The following is a 22,227-nucleotide window of genomic DNA, read 5'->3' on the forward strand; positions in this document are numbered from 1 at the left end:
GGCTGAGCAGATGTACGCCTGTGGGTTAAAGGTCAATTGACGTCTGCGGGAGGCTGCAATTGATCCAAATCAAGCCCATGGGGAAAGGATATGCATCGATTATATTCCTATTACAGTAAAAGTGTTCTTCTTATATTTCCATATCTTGTGTATGTGTGTTGCTGCGGTAACACAGGACGATCTATGGGATCAGTACATCTATCAGAAGAGAATCCAAAGATGACCAAACTCCTGAATGCCTCCTTCTCACTTTCCACTCACACTCTGAATCAGTTTTCGTCATTGCAATTAAAAACTTATCAAAAAAAGCTCTGTCAGCAGATTTAACAGTTCATATCTACAGTTTCTGAGGCAATTTCATTCATGCCTTCTCCATTTGACCATGTCGTTTTAATCTCAGGGATTGAATTCAGAATCAGGTTTTATTGGCCAAGTAAGTTTACACAAACAAGGAATTTGACATGGTGAAGTGGCTCTCAATGTGCTTGCACAGAATACACAAACAAAACAATACAAACACAAACAGTACGATGGTCTAGGAAAAAGAAAGAAAAGAAGTGCAGGGATAAATATTAAGCAGTATGATACAGTAGGGGTGAAGTAAATAAATATAATTAAATATAATTATAATAAAATATAATTCAGGGAGTCATTTTACAGTGGTTATTATACAGATCCAGGGTTATTGCACAGTGCCACAGTGGGTTGGCTGTTCCCTTGAAACTTTGAAAACATCCCAAATAACTGTTCAGAAAATGCAATCTAGAATAAGCCATTATAAATGTTGCTATCTCTCACACATAGTTCACGAATGAGCTCCGGAGCAGTTGAGATGTTGTCAGGGATTTAACCTGCTCGCTGATTGCGATCGATTTGTTGTGACCATCCTCGCATTTTGCTGTAAATCGAGACTGATAATTGGTTGATTGGGGGGGGGGGGGGGGTGTCATCGTGCGCACAGTGGTGTGACGTCACGCCCTGAGGAGTCGCATCCCGAGCTTCAGTCTTCTGATGTGGACGCAGACGAGTCCGGACCAGACGCTGCTGATGTTCAGGCTTTTACGCTTGTGGAACGGATTTTTTCTTCCCAGCCTTTTGGAGGATGTACAACAGAAAAACGTGAATTCCTTCATTAAGTTAAACAGATTTTTTTCTTACTTTACAATCTGCGGGTGTAAACTTTGGTCCTGCGTCTCCCTGGGGGGGCTGATGGGAGCAGAGAGAGGAGGGAATGCTCCATCTGCGCGCTCCGGGTGTTTTCCTCCAAAGCTCCTGATCCTGGCTGATTTACGCGCGGTGGTTTCAGCTGCTGGTTTCGGCTGCTGGCTCATTGGGATCGTCCCAGTTGGATCTACAGGATGCAGTTTCACTTCAGCCCTCAGCTCGAGCAACCAACGTGGATCTGTGTGACATATCCTTCTTGACATTTCGAGATTAATCCGCGGATCACCCTGTTCCACCCCACTTTCCAAACCCCCCTGTGGCGCAATGATTTTAACAACTTTCACCATCTTATTGTTCCTCCCGGGTAAGTAACGACTTCATCTGTTGAATTTCTATAATGTTCACGGTGTGATATGTTAAATAGTCATAATAATCCGGTTTAATAAGCGCAGCAAACAGTGGCAGCGCGGAGAAGACTCATCCTCTGTCGTGCGTAAAACTGCTGCGTTTTCTTTGCTCTGGCTGATCATCCAGGGTCCGGAAAGTTTGTATGAACCCAAAAAATGAAGTTCCATCAAGTGAGATATTGATGATTGAGGGATTGGAAGTGTAGCCGCGTGCACTGATCTTTACTAACGCACTTCTTGTGACTCCCAGAGTCGGTGGTCACCTTGAAGGGCGATGGAGGATCAGCCTCCAGGTCCACGCGTCTGGACTGCGTGCGGGCCAGCGAGCAGTGCCTGAAGGAGTCCTCCTGCAGCACCAGGTACCGGACCATGAGGCAGTGTGTGGCGGGCAGGGAGAGCAACTTCACCGCGGTGTCCGGGCTGGAGGCGCAGGGCGAGTGCCGCAGCGCCATCGAGTCCATGAAGCAGAGCCCGCTGAATCACTGCAGGTGCAGGAGAGGCATGAAGAAGGAGAAGAACTGCCTCCGGATCTTCTGGAGCATCTTTCAGAGCCTACAGGGTAATGCAGTGATTCAGAGAAGAGCCAATCACCTCGATGTGACTTGGTCAAATTACTTTCCTTTGTCTATAAAGAATCCATCACAAATATAATGGTCTGCATTTCAAATGTTACAATACTAGAAGACATACATTAGCATTTAAAGTATATTAATTAAAGTATTTATTGTGCAGGCAAAATGTCCCTTTCAGTATTTCATGCTGGGGATTATTTTTACAGATTCATTAATGTGGGTAAAGCATCATTCCAGCTATTTGACTACTTTATAATAATGCATTTTCATCATCTCATGTGATTTGCATGTCTAAAAACTACCAAAGAAATCGTCAGTGGGGTAAAAAGTATAACATTGACATCTGAAGTGCAGAGAAAGCAACTCTCAAAGAAAAGGACCTCAGATTTCTACTCAAATACATTATTTATTACCCTTCACCTCGTTTAACCCTGAACTCACTGAAGTGTAAATATTAGTCACGTTTCACTGAGCAGGTCTGCTTATAAAAAAATCAAGCAGGAACAAATACATGTCCAACACCATCTCCATGGTGCCAGAGATTTATGGCAGCGGCACACGTATCCCGATTCAACCTGATCTCACTCGTTGGAAAATGAACATAAGGTCAAACCCCAGCATGACAACATAAGAGCTCCTGTATTATCTGTGAGTAATTAAAGGGGGGATTAGTCAATTAGCCATTCAGGGTAATTGATTTCATAACGTTGAAGAGGATCAGATAACATCCACCTGCACCACATGTTCACTATCATTCTGTTTCCCTCCGTGCAGGTAACGATTTGCTGGAATATTCTCCGTATGAACCTGTCAACAGCCGCCTGTCAGACATCTTCCGCCTGGCGCCCATCATCGCCGGTGAGAAGCTGTTTCTTTTTCACATTGATGCCATTCCTCGCGTTTGAGTCAAGACACTGTGTGAGAAAAGTTAAGTCACTCCGCACACGGCCATTAATTCCCTGTTACGCTTCAAACCCAAGTCGCCACATCACCGTGCAAAAAAAAAAATCTGTCACTGTTTGACAACCCGCTCTTTTCTGTTGCTGTCTGGCTTCAGGCTGCAGCTTTCAACGCCCTTTATCCATCACAAAAGCTTTCATCTGTCACTGTGACCCACCGTACACAAAGCAGAGTCATTAAGTGTGTTTCACTTTCCAAGCTCTCAGAGCGATTAGAGGTCTGCATGTGTTCCACCCCCCCACTCCTCACAGCACAGTCCCTGGAAGAAGCAGTTACAGTATGAGCTGGTTTTTAATGAATCGGCCTTTTAGAGTGGAGGGGTTGTTGTTTGAGACCTGGGAGACGTCCAGGGCTGAATGCATGGATTTGAAAAAGATATATAAAAGGAAAAGTAATGGAAACAAATGTCCTCAGACGTCAGTGGAGTGCAGGTGAAGTGGGAGCTCACACGTAGACAGACCCATGTTCGATCTGCAGGGATCAGACACACACAGAGGAGCAATTCACCATATGGCTGCATTCAATGGCACTGATAAAAGCTCTGTGTGTGTGTGTGTGTGTCTGCTTGTGTGTGTCTGCTTGTGTGTGTGTGTGTGTCTCTCTCTATCTCTCTCTCTCTCGCTGGCACTCGTCAATGTTTTGGACGTCTGCTGCACTGGCCAGCTACTATTTCAGTGTAGAAAAAAACAACTGTTATTTGATTCTCTCTCTCTCCCTCCATTCCTCCCTTTCTCTCTCCCTCCCTCCCTCCCTCCCTCGCTGTGATTGAATCCACTTAGCGTACCACTGTGGCCCCTGCTCCACGTGCAATGACATAATGGTTGACTGTATTTCGGAGGGTAAAGAAAAGTTATTGCAACCTGATTTCCCCGCCCGCTCTGGAATGCCGCAGAACGTAGCGTCGAGGCGGATCGAGCAACGTGAGACGAAGACGAGTTGCAAGGAAGGATTAGTGAGGCTTTCAGATAATGGCTCTCGAAGTACAATAAGACAGCGATTATTAAAAGGGCCCAGAAGAATAAGACAGAGCGCCCGAAACCTAAAGAAATCCCAGTAAAATCTGATCAGCTGATAAAACGCTCTTCTACCAAAGCCATTGACTCACATTATGTGCACCTCGTGGTTTTAATCATTATAAAAGGTGGCTTTAGTGTAAGACATCACCTACGTTAAGCATACATAGGGTTTAATGTATAGAAGCATGTAAGCAGCCAAAGGCGCTTCTGAAAATAAATAAATCACCTAATGGGTTAGATATAAGAAATCCATTTGCCATAAGTGACCTCATTCCCGTGTGAGACTAAGCCCGGCCTCAGGCAACGGGCTGCGTGGAATAATGCTCATGTGAGCCAGGATAGAATCATCTGGGTCTCCTGTGTTCACTGCTAAGACATGCTGATCACTGCAATGATTAACCAATCCAGGTTATTATACCTACTTATTAGATTTTCTTTACCCCCAAATGACTTCTTGCAAATGATGATCAAACTGAAAAATATCTCGCAACAAGAAATCAAGATGTAAGCGTCTGCAGCTCAGGGAGACTCACAATGACAGTGTTAACCATATAGAGTGGATATAAAGATGGATGATGCAGTAGAATGAAGTTGAAATATCACAGATACGAGACATGTTGTCGTTCATGTGTCCAATCACTGCACAGAGGTGATCATAGAGTGGAGCCCTTGTCCTGCAGATACGTGCTCGGCCAATCGTGAGTCAGTCTCAGGTCAGTCAAGTGACCTTTCACACTGCTTGTTGAAAGAGAAGAATTTATTTCACGTGTACTTGGACCTTTTGGGTTGTTAACATGGAGGAGTTGGGTTTTATTACCTATACTGCAGCTAGTCACTAGGGGGCGATTGAGATGATTTGGCTTCACTTTTAAAGAGCTGTCATGTCGTCCATCTTGAGGTGAATTCTGTCCTTGGGTAGAAAGTGAAATGTTTACCATGTTCACAATCTTGACTTTGCTTTCAGACACTTCTAAGAATCCTGAGTGATGCATGAATGCCTATCAACCCAATACTGAAACCCACGGAGCCCTGACATTAGCGTGACTACTCGGTTTCCCACTCCTCATGCAGGCTCTACTTTGTTTTGAGCTCCACCTTCACAGAGTCACATTTCTTTATTTACGGCTCCAACCAAAGCCTCTCGCTTATGATGTATTTATATCCTCATCAATACCGAACCTGAAGATCGTGACTACCGGAACATGGTCTCTAGCAAGAGCTGATATTCAATTCTGCATCATTTATAGATCAGTGAACCACATGCATCACAATGCTGTTGGGCAGACGAGGGGAAGAATGATGGGAAGACAGAAGCATCTGTACCACACACACACACCTTGTTTATGCCTTTAAAAATTCTTGACTGCAGCACCGGGGGGCAACAAGCAAAACTCCAAATCATCACTAAATCATACTGCTCCACACACAACATGGGATTACTACCGATGTACCTGCAGCCTCATGTTTATATTCTTCACAATCCTGCAGCCAAAGTTGAGGTAGCAGGGTTTGTTGCAGAGTGTATCTGCTTGTACATCACATTCTCAACTCATTATTAGTATAAGCTCCTTTTTTTTCATTTTCAAGACAAGATGTAGTGATTCGCCTTCTCCAGAGAAAGTCTGGCACAACTGGTACGAGGACTGATTCTATTACAAGAGGATGTTTTGGGGGGGGGGCACATACTGTACATAAGAATGAGCAAGAGAGTAAAATCCACTGTTTCCTTCTGTAGGTTCTCATAGCTTTACTCTGAAAAGGACAAAAATCGGTTTATATCTTATTTGAAAGTTAGGAAAACGTGATAAGGTTTATTTTACACAATAAGCAAAGCAGAGATGTGCATTCATGTTTATATCTTGTGTACATTTTTTTACATTTATATATCATTTTTGTGCTCGATATATTTGGCTGTAGTTGGGTTTTCGTTGTATTTACAGTTATTTATAGAGAAGTTTGTTTAAAGATTAAGACCAAATGAAATTAAGGGTTTGATAACGACATATTTGGAATCATTACCAAATCTTCTTTAGATTGTATGACCCTACTATCGGCATCGGGCCCCAAAAAATCTAATCAGTTGAACCCTTATCTGAATTTATGATTTTATCTTTCAGTTCTTGTGTATTACAGCCATTCCTCTACACATTTACTAAATTGGAACATATTTCCTAAAATGTTTTCAGTAACAAACTCAATTTACATGGACACGCTCACCAGGACTCATGCTGGTTCACCACTGAGCCCAGTATCCGGCCCCTCTCCTCCCATAACCATCCTCTCAGCTCATCAGCAGTCTCACAGAGAATCGAGTCCGGGAATGATTCTTTTCCCGTCGCAAAAGATCTCAAGAACAATACAGTGGGTCTCGCCGCCTGAAGCAACAGATTAATCCTCAGCAGTCTTTCTCCTCTCGCCTCGGGCCGGGTCTGTCGGCTGCTCACACACGAGCAGACAAACCGCAGCTGAACATCACAGCGGCTGACGGTCGGAGAAAAACGCTTTAAATCTGCTGAGCCCTTGCACACAAGACTGCTCTCAGTCATATCAGCAGCTCATCTCCAGGCATTTCCTTTCCCACGCGTCGCCTTGGTTTTTGCTCGGCCTCTCTCTAACCGCGGAATAAAGCAATTTATTCCAACCGAGTTAACCAGAGGAAGCTCGGCGGCCGATAATAAGACACAAGCTGAGGGTTAGAAACTCACTTAAATGCTTCGTAATCAAATGTTCGAAAAGTTGGGGATGGAGTGTAGAGGCAGGAAGCGAAAGAGACAAAACTTTGTTGTATTTGGTGGCAAATGTTCTGGGCTTCACAGTTTTTCTTTCACAATATAAAGCATATTTGAAAAGTGATAGACACAGTAAAACTAGCTTTTATACAATAAATATAAAGTAAGTCAACCTTCAACTTGACAGGTGACTTTTAAAGTGTTGAGGGGAGTAGTTTGGGCTTTATAAGACAAAAAAAGCTGAAAGAGGAAGGTGGATTTAGGGTGAATGAATGGCGAATGAAGAAACAATCCATATTCAGATAACAAACAAACAGAGGAGCCTGAACTCAGGTGAGACACATGGCAGCAGGCGGCCATCACAGGAACAGGAAACCAGACAGGAAGTAGAGGAAGGTAACACGGGAAGAAGCTTCAAAGTAAAACAGGAACCGACAAATCCAAAAGTCTAAACACAAGAAGGTTAAAAAGAATAAAACCAAAACCTCATATCAACATTCAAATATGAGAGCAACATCATTGACATATAAACAATACTAACAATACAAACAACAATATAAACATGTAAACAATGTAAATATCGAAAAACAACACCTTCCCAATAATTGAAATGCAAACATTATAAAGAAAAGCACATGTTAATTAGGATTACAATTTAAAGCTTAAGCTGTAACTTATAATGAGAATTCTAAAAATACGTAAAACCTCACCCGAGAAAAGAAAACTCTGAAAATATCAACCTTTGATATTAACACAATCGATTTAACTTTAATTTGAAGAAACTTAATCAAAACTTCAGTTCATATCAACTCCTATGCTGAGAGTAGTTTACCGTGAAAAGACATAATTTAAATGTTTAGCTGTGTGGAGAGAGAGAGAGATACGACTTGAGATGTTGAAGTAAAACACTCCTGTAAAAATGTCATTCTTACTTTGCTGCTGAGTTCTGATGCTTCTGAATTAAGCTACAGCAAAAATTATATTTTGACAATTTGAATCATGGCAAGAATATCATTCAGAAAATACTATTTATCACTTCTGCTCACACACTCACACACACACACACACATTTGTGCTTTGCAGAGTGTGAATTTCTCACAAAGTTGAGTGCAGCCGATGGCTTAGCCACGGTGACAAGTTGAGCGGGGGGGAGCCAAGTGAATACGCAACCATGAGCGATGGTGCAGGCTCCGGCTAATCACAGCTTTGAGATGGGAAAATGAAACGCTGCGTGCTGCAGGTGACACGCAGGATAATGTTCCTCGGTCAGGAATTAAATGATTTGTTGTGACCCCGAACACACACAGGCTGCACCCCCCCACACAAACAAACGTACGCACACAAGCAAATCATCACTCAGGCTGCGATGTGACACGTGCATTAGTGCTAAATGGAAAGCTTCATACATGCAAATCATCTAACACATATAAATGATCATACATTAACAGTGACATTTACAAATCCATTTAAGGTTTTCTCACCCAAACTACAGGAGGGTTAATATACGTGTTCATTAATGTATAAAATTCTTTTTGATTTGCATAAAAATGTAAATGTACATCGATTCAAATCAAGTATTCTAAGAATAATTTATGTCAAATATACAAAATTCTTAGTGGTGAGTATTTTCATTTAGATAAACGTATAGATTAACATATGCTGGTTATATATTTAATAACTCTTTTAAAGGAAAGAACATCCATTAGTGATATTAAATGACAATTGATATTAAATGACAATGGCGGATGGTGAGAAAGCAGATTTACATGTCAGGACAGTTTTATATTTAATTTGGAATCAAGTTTTTTGAAGAACTAGGAAGACAAAGTGCCCCCCCGACTCCTGCACGGCCTCAACAGGTGCATCCACAGGGATTTGCACTTGAATTTCCTCATCTCTCTCCTGTGTCCTGCAGGCACAGGAGCTCCATATGTTATATTACTTTACCTCACTCGCAACCACAGAGTCACATCTGCCAGCAGAGATGTTATTGCATGATGTCCCACCCCCCACCTGAAACGTTTAAAGGGAGTTGGTTGCTTTCAAATTGTGAAAATTCAAACTTTCTCTCGTCACAATCGCTAAATATTCTAATCTCCTGTCGCTGCTGCCTCAACCACACGAGTCCCACGGTTCTGCAGCAGCGTCCTCACACAGAGTCGTGTGTAAAACTTCAGCAATGCTTTTTAAGTCAATGCAGGACGAATGGCTGTCTGGAGGATTAAATGGAGGACAGGAATAACCGGAGCAGTTGGAGCTAAGTGAGATTTTGCTAATTACACGGGTGCACTTAATAAATGGGTCTCGGGGTCTGGTCATAAATTCGGAGACACTGGCATGGATTTAGTGACGTTGGCAGGACGCCTAATAGACGAAGGAAACGGCTCTGACCACTGCTGTTTTCTTTCTTTCATAAGGGGACGACAAAGAGGGCAGGCACTAAGTGGAGGGATTAAATAAACCAGTGATACATGGCGAAGGACTTTTATTTTGGACAGCTATGTCGACTGTTAATGGAGACTGGCTAAGGGTTTTAAGTTTCCGGGCGATGGAGAATATGAAGTGGAATCAGGTCTAAAGGGAGATGAGGGGGCTGAAAAACACAATATGTGAAATGTAGATAATAGAGGCCTCCACACTTCAGGCTGGACTTGAGCCTCAGGATCTGTTCGGAGCATTGCTGAGTAATGCATCGTGTGCGTAGAGTCGGTGGCTTGTTTGTACTCGGACAACATGATTAATTACTACGAAAATTTAGCAATGACTCCAAATATGTCGTTATCAAATGACACAAAAAAGCCTTTTAGTTTTGATATTTTAAACTTTAAACAGAAACTTCCCTATAAATAACTGTAAATAAAACAAGAACACAATTGGGACCAAATATATCAAACTTGAAAGTAATATATAAAATCATTTTGAATGCACATCTCTGCATTGTTTATTGTGTCAGATAAAAGCTTTCACATTGGTGCATATCGGCAAATAGAAAGTCAGATACCAATATGCACCTCAAAAGCTCATATTTTTGCTTTTTTATTTACTTGTTACCTCTACTTCTCCATTCAGCAGCCGCCTGAGGTTTAGTTAGTGGATCACACCGGAGCACTTCATATTCGTGTAATCAGCTTCTCCTATAGTCGTGGAACACAGTCTAAGTAGAAAAGAGTGGCCTGAGCGATTTCTCGGCAGAACCTTGTTATTCAGAACTGCTGCAGTGGAACTAAACCCTCGGGAGACAAGAGACTTTAGGACCGACTCTGCCGCCTCTGACCTCACTGGCCCTGTGCTAAACGGTGGCTTCAGTCCAGGATGTTTTATTGCTCTTATTTATTCCACATCCCGCGCAAAAAGAGGATTAATTCGTCTGACTACATTTCTCAAAGAAGCGAGGGGGGATGTAGAATCGGATGCACGCGGCTCTGTGGATGTTCCTGAGACACGAGAACCTCTGCATCCGTTTTTCTAACATGTTTCCTCAGCTTCATTCTCCCCAGGCATAAAAGCACTTCTGCAGAATTGTTGGCTTTTGTGACGGACAGTACTTCAATCTCTTTTACGGGCTGAAATGTCAATTTATTCATTAGTCAACTGAAAAACGATCAACTGATGAACTTTGATCAATCATCAACAATCGTTTCCAAGAAGAACAGCAAAGAAAATACAATCACATGTCTTTCTTTCTTTAAAAAATACAAGACCAACGGATTCTTCTCCAGTACAGATACATCCATGTGTACGAATACTTTCACAAAGTTACTCATTAATCTAATAAAACTTTAAATCCACCACTAACACCCAAACCCCAACCCTCCAACCCTCTCTTCAGGGTTTTACAAAACCTGCAGACTTGTGCTTCTCACTTTCACCAGAGAGCAGCCCCCAGGACACGGTAATTGACCTCTTCTCCGGGATCTTTAGTATCAACCTGGTAGAGGTCAAAGGGTCGGATTCCTAGACCGGCTCGTTACTGGGTCTGCACCAGTGACAGCGCGGTGGGCTCGCTCGGGGGGGTGCAACCCTAGACGTCTGAGGGAGATTTGTTTTCCTTAAGCTCCACTGGCCCTTTTAACAGGAAATGCTGTCAGGTTACAAATCACCTTTTTGTAGCTGGTGGGCTTTGTCTGTAAATCAAATGAGACGCTTGGCGGTATTTAGTTGAAACTTTAGGACTTTAAGAGGATTATGGAAACAAACAGATCATGCAACACAAAATTATACAAATTGCACACAAGCACAGACGATATACAAAATGGACGACATGGCAGCTTTTCAAAAGTGAAGCCTGGTTTGCAGTAAAGGTCATTAATCAGGCTTCCTCCATGTTAGTGGATGGGACATGGACCGAAGTTTAAAACTCCAAACACACATAAATTATATTTTTCCTCAAAGACAGTTTCTTATCACACCGATGTTTGTCCAAATGTAAGTGTTTTTCCGTTAAGTCAGGTGTTTCCTTTACTGCCCCGACTCAAATGCACACAATGGCGGCGTTTGTATCTGGGATAGTTCGGCTTCGGAAGTGGAAACGTGTCGTCCACCTTGATAAACAGTGCACTTCACAGGCGATTATTAACAATAACCTTCAACACGGCCCTGTTTATGTAACTGGTGATGTATAATTCACTTAATGGCTCTGATTCACATTTCTGATCAGTCGCAGTTTTCCGACATGATGCTCTTCACTCGCTCTTGGGGCGTGTTGGTTGAAATTTGCTACGTCACCAACCTCCCGGTGAATAAGAAGATATGAAACATGGTTTGTGCCGAAGCGATTCCCGAGAAGGAGAAAGCAGGACCACACAATTAGCTGATTAAAATTTAAAAGTGCCCTTGAAAAGGTTTTTTCCTGCCAAGGGGGTGCTGGTGATGTCACACTCTGACCTACAGCTCCAACCTTCTAACTCTCATCTGGACAACCACACACAAACAAAGCCACGTTTCAACCCAGATCCTCAGAGTATGAGTGTGTTAATACAGCCAAGTTTAGCATTCTGAGGTAAATCTGTCACACCTATGGCCCACAAAGCCACAAACGGCCACTGCAGGATCACAGCCCACATCTCCAGGCACTTGTCAGATGTAAGTAATGGCTTCTGTAATATGTGATTAACCCAAGGTTCAGGAATGTATTCAGATTTAATCAGGGCTCATTCTGTGGTGCATGAAAGAGAGCAGTGAACTTCAATTCCACCTCAAAAGGCAGAATTACAGAATTCATTCTTCCATGCCGAGGCCGAGGATACAGTTTGTTTTGCCGTGCGGGGAGTCAGTGGAGCGGGAAGGACTTTAACTACAACAAATGAGAAAATGAGATGTGAGCGTCATTACCAGGGCTGCAGAGCACTTCTGCTCCGATTGGAAGGAAACAGGGATGGAAGTAAAGATGGGTGGCTTGGTCGAGGGAAGCGAAATGCAGCGACTCGGCAGGTGTCTGTGTTGGATTTTCAAGAAAGTAGATTTCTGCGTCTTCTGTGAGATACAAGAACAGCAGCAGACGCACAAATACCAAGAACATACATCCATGTGAGTCATGTCGTTTTTGGAAATACACTTTTGTCTATATTGAAGAGGATCAGGAACAGCTAATGAAGTCTGAGAGAAGAATCTTCTATGAGAATTTAAATGTGAAACAAAGCAACTGCAACAATAAATTAGTGCAATAATTTAAGATATTTCTCTGTAAAATTGTATTTCTGTATCCACACAATTTGTATGATAATTCAAAAAGGCTCCAGCCTCTCACATTGTTTATTTTTCGCTGTTTCAGTCAAAGTAAATGATGAAAACATTTTCGATAACATTCTGAGAATTTGGTTTTAAATAACTAAAAAGATCTCAAGGACCATTTTCAAGTGGGATTTCTGGGATGAATATTCACTTCCCATCATTTTGGATTATTTAATGTCAATATTGACACAACAAGGAGGCTGAAGTCCTCAGGTTGTGTCTTCACCACCTGAGTCTGTTGATGAAATGTCCCAAAATATCTCAAAAAGAATATTGACTCAATATTTTTCAGAGATATAAAGAAGCTTCCCTAGTAATGTTGATAAAAATAGAGATGTCTAATTTCTCAGGAGGTGACAGTTTTTTAAATGGATGCAAAATAATGGGTAGAAAAAGTCAGTGACACATCCGGAGGTGAAGAAATCGTGTTACACGCTGGAAATGATCCTGATAATGAGGATGACTGTGTAAAATCCCCTTGAATATAAATGCAGGACAATATTTCTCTCCTTATTCCTCTTGTTTTCTTTCTGTGTTCGAACGACAAGCAAGACACTCCTGCATCCTAACACCTGCACAAGAAAAAATTGTGCCTTCTCTCCTCTCTCTCTCTTAGCCGAGCCCGCTTCCGCGAAGGAGAACAACTGCCTGAACGCTGCCAAAGCCTGTAACCTGAACGACACGTGTAAGAAATACCGCTCGGCGTACATCAACCCCTGCACCAGCCGGGTGTCGGCCTCCGAGGCGTGCAACAAGCGCAAGTGCCACAAAGCCCTGCGGCAGTTCTTTGACAAGGTAATGAAGCAGCGAGATACTTGTAGCTTCTTTTTTCTGAGTTTGATATTGTGGTTTAGACGCCAACACAAGTCGTAAAAATGCTGTGTGTTTAAAGTGTATTTTCACATTTAGTTGCACAACAGGATCTTGATAAACAGGAGCTGCTATCGGAAGGGGGAAATGCTCAGGATGGAGTCTACCCTCCAGGGAGTAACAGCACCAGAGTCAACATCTAATCTCTCTTCTCTCTGTTTCCCAAAATGAAGGTTCCAGCTAAATACAGCTACGGGATGCTGTACTGCTCCTGTCCAGCAGGGGACCAGACGGCCTGCGCGGAACGAAGACGACAAACCATCGTGCCCGTCTGCTCCTACGAGGACAAAGACAAACCAAACTGTCTGTCTCTGCAGAACTCCTGCAAGACCAACTACATCTGCAGGTAATGAACAATGCACACATGTACATATTAAGGACTATTTCTGTGTGGCGTTGGCGTGTTCTCCACATGGTTAATGGGTTTTCTCCAGGCTCCTCCCACAGTGCAAAATCATGCAGATTGGAGTGAATGGAATATAATAACTTTTCCTCCTCTTGTCTACTTCATTGCAAATAGATTATAACTTCACATCACCTGCAGAGATTCTCTTCTAAGACATGACAAGTACAAACTGAAAACTGAGAGTTTAATTCAAGATCAGTCACTATGACCTCGGTCTTTCATTCAGTGAAGGAGCTGCTACTCTTTTCTTTCCTTCACAATTTATACTTTAACAGAGTTGAACAGGAAACACTGATTTGTTTTCACGCGTCTTTAAATCGTTGAACCGTCGCTTATAAATGTGACAAAGTCCCGAAATCCAATATCAGCATCAGGGGTATTTGCATTTCTATCTACGTTTTTTTGTTTTTTTCCAGGTCAAGGCTGGCAGACTTCATCAGTAACTGTCAGCCAGAAGCTCGCTCCATCTCCGGCTGTCTGAGGGAGAACTACGCTGATTGTCTGCTGTCGTATTCCGGACTCATCGGTGAGTGATTCCCTCGGAAGGTTTCACAAATGGCCTGAGAATTAGACGCGCTGCTAACAGGTGCTTTTTCTGATTTGCTTCGGTGACAATCAGAGAACTCGAGGGAACAAGGACGGAGCAGAATCAGTTTTTCAAATCATGAACACGAATTTTTTCCAATCAAAACTTGTTTGTATTGTTTTTGTTATCTTCAGTTTTTCTTATGTCTGACTGCGTGAAGCTTTCGTCTGTTTAATTAAAAGTGATGTATATGGATTCTATTTGATTATGTTTTTCCAAATCCAATAGAGCTGTTGCAAATCACCCTAACCATAACAACAGTAAATAAGGTTTGATTTAACTTTCGTCAACTTGTAATGAAAAGGTAGGAAGGTAGTGCTCACAGCTGATTGGACGGATGCACTATGAATCTTTTTAACTGGACAGAAGGGCTAAATTGCTGTGTTGTGATTTGTTTTCGTGTTTTGCACTTGAAGGCCTCCGTAGGTTCTTCCTCTAAAGCTGCACAGAATACAAAACATGTTCCTTTGAGGCACAAAGATGATTTACCTGAGTGTGGTCACCAGGGCCGGATCCCAGTCCAGGGGGGCACAGGGCCCAGCTGAAATGGGTTGCCCCCTGAAGTGCCCCCTGTCCTGTCAGTAGTCTTAAAATAAATAGACACTTGCTAACTCTTTACTATGATAAATGTTATTAAGAATTTTTATTTTCTAATCTTTCTTGAAAAAAACAATGTGCTTGAATAAGAATTTTTTTGTAAATCGTGGCCCCTTTATGGCCTCTGGTTTAGAAAATTCCTACATCCGGCACTGCTGGTCACCACAGAACCACGGCCTTCATATTTCATACAGTTCGATTTGCTTGGATCAATTATGTCTTTTCTTTTTGTTAAGAAGCGTTGAAAACATGACAGAAATCTCATCATAAATCTGAAATCACACACAAACTGCTCATACTCTGTTATTTTTATTAGAGATTAAACTGTGGCTCTGCTGATTTGTCGGCGTGTAATCCAACCCACACCCGTCCCTCACAGATGTTCACGTATCAGGCCCCAAGTAACTTTATCTTGATGTGCTCTCCACGGCAGAGGTTTGGCACCGGATCGCCGAGGCAGCCGGACACACGAGATCACAGTCAATAACCTGCAGATCTGTGGGGAGCACACGGCGTCACAGTTCAATCCCCGGGCGCCATGTACGATCCGTTCACTTCCCTTTGATCAGCCCGGCCTCCACCAGCAGGTTTCATTATGTGCAGGAGGAAAAATGGCGTCCCACTGAGTTTTCATAATGAGATCTGAACACAGGGCAACAGTGACCAATCGCCAACGCAACAGGCAGACATTTGAATCTGCAGGACTTCACACACAGGTTACAGCCTCTAATGCCCCCCCCCTGGTGTCGCTACCACAAAGAAACCTGTCTGGACTCACACAGCGATGAAGAGGAGGCAGCGCTTTCATTCCGTTACATCAGGATCATCTTTTATTAGATTTAACTTTATTGTCAATGCACAGTACAAGTACTTATACAACGAAATGCAGTTTAGCATCTTACCCAAAGTGCAAAAAAGGCAGTAAAAGTAGTATGTATATTTAAAGTGGAATATGTAAATATATAAGATATGTACAGTTAGAAATATATATGGAATAGTACAGTATTAAGAGGTATTGTATGATAATCTTCTACATGTTTTGGAACAGACAGGAACACTGGCATTGCTAAATCATTTTGGAAATAATGTATAAATCAATAATAATAATAACCATGTAGGGTTAAAAAACTATATCTGTAAGTATAAGACTATAATTCTCTCCAATAGCATGATAAAATAGCATTATCAAAATATTTTTGCTGTTTATCAAATATTTGCCATTTTCTGCTTATAAAGAGTTTGAAACCTCAACCTTCACTCAGACGCGTAAATCAGTGTTTAAACTTTAAATAAATAGTCGTGAGACATTTATCCTGATAATTGTCGATATTATTTTTAGCTGTATTGATGAGCTCCATCACCACGATGCAGTAGGTCGCTGCGTCAAAGTCAAAGCAGAGGGTAGAGTCAATGGGCTCCTTATTAAAAAGGGAAGCATTGATAGAGTGATAGTTATGCATGATAACACGGCTCCTTAATGAGGCACCTTGCAATCCACTGCAAGTTCTATAGACTTTGTAAATGGGGTTTAAAAGGCTCCTGATCAGATTTCAAAGTGTGCACAGCCTTGAACGTGTGCGGCCGAATCAAGACGAGTCCTGGAGCTTCGAGCTCTGACTTACGGAGGCTTTCTTCTCTTTTGTGCCTTAGGTACGGTGATGACGCCCAATTACGTGCGATCTCTTGGATTCAGCCTCTCGCCGTGGTGCGACTGCAGCAGCAGCGGGAACGGAAAACCGGACTGTGATAAATTCTCAGAGGTTTTCACCAAGAACAGATGCCTGCGTGAGTCCCCACGTTTAGAAGTTCTGTAAAGAAACAGATTTCCATCCCAGCTTTGCACCGCTGAGTTTAAATGCCTCCATGCAAGGAAAAGTTTCATGTATCAATAGTATCACAATTTCATTTAATCCTATTCCATGTGTATTTCTTGCAGGTAACGCCATCCAGGCTTTTGGCAACGGTACAGATGTCGGAGTTTGGCAACCCCAGCCCCCCATCCAGCCCACGGCAGCAGATCCCAGCATCAGCCGGAGAAACAAGGAGCGAGGAGGCGGAGCTCCGGACGCAGACCGGACCAAACCGCATCTCGACAGAGACTCGTTATATCATATCTGCGGAACCTTACAGGTGAATCTTTACAAAATACAGTTTATCTATTTAGTGGAAATGTCATCGAAATGTCATCGATTAAATATGTAAATGTGAGAGAAGGTATGAAAACAGATTTCTCCACATTTAAAAAAAATGCATACATATATTTTAAAGTTATTTTTGCACCATTGAGACTTTAGCAGCCTCCAGGAAACACTACAACCAATTCATATCTAGAAATCAGCAACATTTTTCATGCCAACTCTCACTGTTATAAATACAGAGTATATTATACCTGCACTGCTCTTAGTGCTGCTGCTGGGGAGGGGGGGGGAGTATTTGTTTGCAGTTAGTGGCTGTGCCTCATGCCCACAGTTAAAAAAAACTCTTAATAAATAAATAATAAATAAAAATAGGATAGAGAAATAAAGAAATTACTAATTATATTGAACATATGAAGCTTTTTAAATTTTTTCTAGTGTGTTATATAATTTTTTATGTAAAGTAGTAGTAGTAAAGTCGAAAGTCAACGATAGAGCTGATACGTCTGCATCATTGTGACGTCACAATCCCCCACGTTTGCATACTGCACAACTCGCAGCCGGTCCGACACGCCCCCTAACCACGCCTGGTAAAGTGAGAGCGGAGGCTGCATGTGCTGGATGTGGTTGACCAATCACAACCGAGTAGATCAGTTAACCAATCAGAGCAGGCTGGGCTTTAACAGGAGGGGAGCCTTAAAGAGACAGGAGCTACAAGTGGTTCCAGACAAAGGACGACAAGAGGAGCTGCAGTGATGTGATTTCTGATCATCAGAGCATGTAAACATTTTCAAGTAATAACCCAAATTAAAATGTGGACCCTGAATGTGAGCAGAATAATTACTTTCCAACAAACATCTTTAGAAACCTCCCAAAAACTTCTGAGAGAAAGAGCCTGCATCCAAGTTGAGATCCGTCTGAGTGTCACACGTCAGGCTCTGTCACCTTGATGGAACACGGATGGTTTATGATGGCGTGCACAGTCTACCCCCCCCCCCCCCTATAAAAAAAGTCAGGCTTTCCAAATCTGTCGTGTCAAAGCTAATTGGTTGCCACAGAAACATCAGATAAGGTCCACTGAGGTAATGTGTGTGTGTGTGTGAAGGAGAGAGAGAGAGAGAGAGAAGAGAGAGAGAGAGAGAGAGAGAGAGAGAAAGAGAGAGAGAGAGAGAGAGAGAGAGAGAGGGAGAGAGAGAATAATTCATGTAAATTATACTATATATATATTATATATATATAATCATCATGTAAATAATGGCTGTTAGCATGAAGCACATCCTTTGAATGAACCTCCTGCATCTGGATGCAACGTACAATCACTGATTCAAAGTAGTTGCATAATAACTTAGTCCCTCTGACAGAATCTCAATAAAATAGACATTTAACATATAAAAATGGACGTAGACTCCGAAAAGTGAAGCCAATGAATAAGTGCCGGAAACCTGTATTCTCTTCAATGACCAGTAGGGGGCGACTCTACAAGAACTGGAACAAGTCCAAGAAGAAGGCTTTCACCAAATTCAGCTTATTATCGTTTCTTACAGCTCTTCAATAATTTGTTAACCTATAAATATTCCCACCATTAACTTTAAACAATGACATACAAATGTTTATTAGATTTGAAATTAAGTCAATATTTAACATCGTAAAATGAAACGTGTTGTTGGAATGTGCTGCGGCTGCTTTGTTGCTTTCTGGCCTCAGCAACAACACTTCAGACCTCTGCTGTTCCTCCTCGGGTAAATACCGCTGGGCTATATTTTTTAAATGAGATCATATCACCAACTTTAAGCGAGCCGATCTATCATATTGGATTTTAATAGTGATAATATGATTTATCGCGGCTAAAAACCTCCTGCAGGAGGAAAGACCTCCTATAGAGCAATTAATCATTCTTCTCCACAATCCTGCCTCGTGGAATCCTCTCTACTTAAAACCAATGTGTGCCGTGTTTATTATTGTTCCCCAAACCACTATAGAGTCACTTTATCATTTTCTGTGGTCCATCTCTGTATCTGCGAGTGTGTATCTGCGAGTGTGTGTCTGCGAGTGTGTGTCTGCGAGTGTGGAAATGCATGTGTGTGTGTTTACGCGCGGTTGAGAGGGTTCGGAGCCAGAGAAAAGTTTCAATGCATTAAATCGTCGTAACCTTGAGGCTACACAATCACCGGGATCTCACCGAGACAAACTTTTACACAAACACAAATTCACTTTAGGGAGAATGTTTACTACACAATCGTGGCTGTGGAAGTTTAACTTGACGTAATAAGGATTTGTGCTTGACCTTGAGTGTGCTCTTGCTTCAACCTCGGTTCAGTCTGCACTGCACTCCATGATTGCAGCATGAAAGACGCAGCCACCTCTTTGTGTGTTTTGTGTGTTTTTCTTTGCTCAATCATGAGCCAGTGAGTGATCTTGAAAGACAATCACACAGAATGAAAGTTAACGTTTCTCTCCTCTTTTGTTTCTTGTTGTTTTCCCTCCAGGCCCAGAAGCTGGTGTCTAATCAAACGATGGATACTGAGCAGTGTGTGGTGAGACTTGTTCTATTGTTGTGAGCTTCCTGTACGAGATCTAATAAAAGCTTTACTGAGGAGAGTGATACTAATATTTGAGAAAGAAACGTCAGTACAGACACCAAGGGAAGTTCTATACATGATCAGACATATATCTTTACACAGATGCTTTAAATCTGGATATTAAAACATCTAAATATGAACTAAGCTCAATAGTTTTATACTCTGATTAGTCACAACAGTATTTATTGACTATGTTTGTTTCCACTGCACTTTATGTTGTCATTGCATCACATTTAAATCTCTTAAGTCTGACAGAAATTAAGTTATTATCAACTGAATATTGACAATATTTCTACTTCTATGACCTTCATATAGAAATGCTTATTGATTTCCATTGATTGAGCCGAATTTCCGATTTATGCAGGATCCCACAGAAAAGGAAATAAATGATCCATTTCAAAAACATCTTTGTTATTCTTCTATTGGGTGTAACGTTCTTTCCTTTCCATCCTCAGAACCATCAACTGGACGAGTCCAGCGACTCCAACGCCGTCGCCAGAAGTTCCCCGGCTGAGCTCGGCTGCCTTCACACCTCCAGTCTGCTCCTGGCTCTGGTCTTTGCTTTCACACCTACAGTGCTACCGCAGGAAGGCTTCTACCTTTTGTAGGAAGTGAGGCTCGACCCGGCGCTCTCATCTCAAGACGTGACTCCACTCATGAACTTTCATTTGCCAGAGAGCGAAAAACCTACGTGTTTCTTTTGTTTGTCCTGAAGTGGAAAAGAGCAAGAGCACTGGAATCCGGAGTGGATTATACCTGAGGAGCTGATCTGTTGAAACTGAACCTGCTGAAGCTGCTGCTGCTGCTGCTGAGATATCAGCTCATTTGACTTCACCGCCTCGTGGGAGCAATTTGGTGACTTAAAAAAAAATCAGATTTAATTTTGATCCACTTCTTTGAAATGAAATGTGAGTTTGACTGCCAACGTGTTAAACGGCGTTTTGAGGATAACGCGGACAAGTCTCCTGAGCGTCTGCTTCAAGAGTCGAACTCCAAAAGGAAAACCAAGTGTTGATCTGTACGTGTTAACGCGTCACTAAGGACGACTGATCAGTGACACTGTGTGGAACCAGGTGAACATTTGAACTCATCACACTCTGACGGGATCAGTCCTCCACATGTCGAGCGTAGAGTCGTTTTGTAGATTGATTTGATTGATTTGATTGTCACGGTGGTTTGTGGTTTTATCACATCGCCTCTGAAAAACCCATTTTGTACATACAATAAGTGAAAAGTGAACTCGGGCCACAGTTTGCTGCTGTTAGGTTGTAACACATCGTCTGTAACGTTAGTTTTCAGTGACCGAGGCGTCTCAGCTTCTTCTCTTGTAGCCACGATTTATAAAATGTGACAGGATATGATTCTTTACTCGTGTGGCTACGGATACGACTTTATTGTGTAATTCTATTTTAATGGCAAACAGCATAATGTTATCTTAAAGGGTGTTTCTCTCCGGGGACACCAGAACTCCCTGTAACAGCAGCGAGAACGTTTAGAATTAATGGCTAAAAAGAGTCAAATGTGTTTTTGGAATCATTTGACTTCTTCTATTATGTTTTATTTTAGATTTTCCACCTAATTATATCCTGTTAAAGAGCGAGAGGACGGAGCTCTGAGGGATCAGCGACGAGTCGGGCGACGCCAAAAGACAAAAGCCAGTTCACGTTAATTGCCGACAATTACTGCGGATGCAAATGGAGGGAAAAGATGAAAACACTCATATGGTTATCATCAACTTAATGATACTGTAATTATCAAAGAGATTCAACGAATGTAACTGTAATGAACACGGACGACTTGTTTTGAAACATCCTCACATTTGAAGAAACGTGTAGAATGTGTGTGTGGTTGAATCCCTGTTGACGTCCGCAGCTAAAACCTGAGACGATGATGATTTAAAAATAACTGTTTGTCTGATTTGAAGTCAGATCACAGGCAGTGGAAAAACGTCTCATAGGAGGACGTCTTTATGTACAGGTAGAGGTCAAATTTGGTTTTATCTGTTCAGTGTTTTGCGGAAAAAAAGGTGAAATAAAAATAATGAAGAGTGACTCGTGCTGGTTTCTACAATCAACAGTGAATGAAACAGTCTGTTTTTTGGGCTCATTTCTTTTCCTCCGGGCTGCTGCTCTCCTGTAGAGATTCTACGACGGCACCTGGCAGACACACACACACACACACACACACACACACAGACACATTGTCAGTCAGATCACATCAGTCCCAGAGCGGAGTGACACAGGCGGACAAGGACACAGCCTATGGAGGACAGACTGTTTTGGCACCGTGATGGAGCACTTGACCTAGACGCAGAGCCGAAGATTTATTAGAAGTGTCACAGAAGATCCCCCCCCCCAAAAAAAACGGGACAAAATATTCTCTGCATGTTATCCGTGAGAGGGAAATGACGACTGATAGGAGGGAAGTGCAGTGGATGGAAAAAATCCTTAGAGCGATAGAGAGGATGGTTAATTTA

At 42.2% G+C, this 22,227-nt stretch overlaps 1 protein-coding gene across 1 annotated transcript; it reads left to right on the top strand.

Moving 5' to 3' along the window:
* Positions 1 to 1,488: 1,488 nt before the first annotated feature.
* On the top strand, positions 1,489 to 20,359 carry gfra1b (gdnf family receptor alpha 1b). The gene is made up of 10 exons (XM_061095248.1): positions 1,489 to 1,528; positions 1,822 to 2,130; positions 2,918 to 3,001; positions 13,195 to 13,373; positions 13,622 to 13,794; positions 14,271 to 14,380; positions 16,688 to 16,822; positions 16,974 to 17,167; positions 19,659 to 19,706; positions 20,207 to 20,359. Exons 1-10 carry the CDS (start codon positions 1,489 to 1,491, stop codon positions 20,357 to 20,359), a joined length of 1,425 nt encoding a protein of 474 aa, XP_060951231.1.
* Positions 20,360 to 22,227: the final 1,868 nt, after the last annotated feature.

This window comes from Limanda limanda, chromosome 21 (assembly GCF_963576545.1).
Source record: "Limanda limanda chromosome 21, fLimLim1.1, whole genome shotgun sequence".
Lineage (NCBI taxonomy): Eukaryota > Metazoa > Chordata > Actinopteri > Pleuronectiformes > Pleuronectidae > Limanda > Limanda limanda.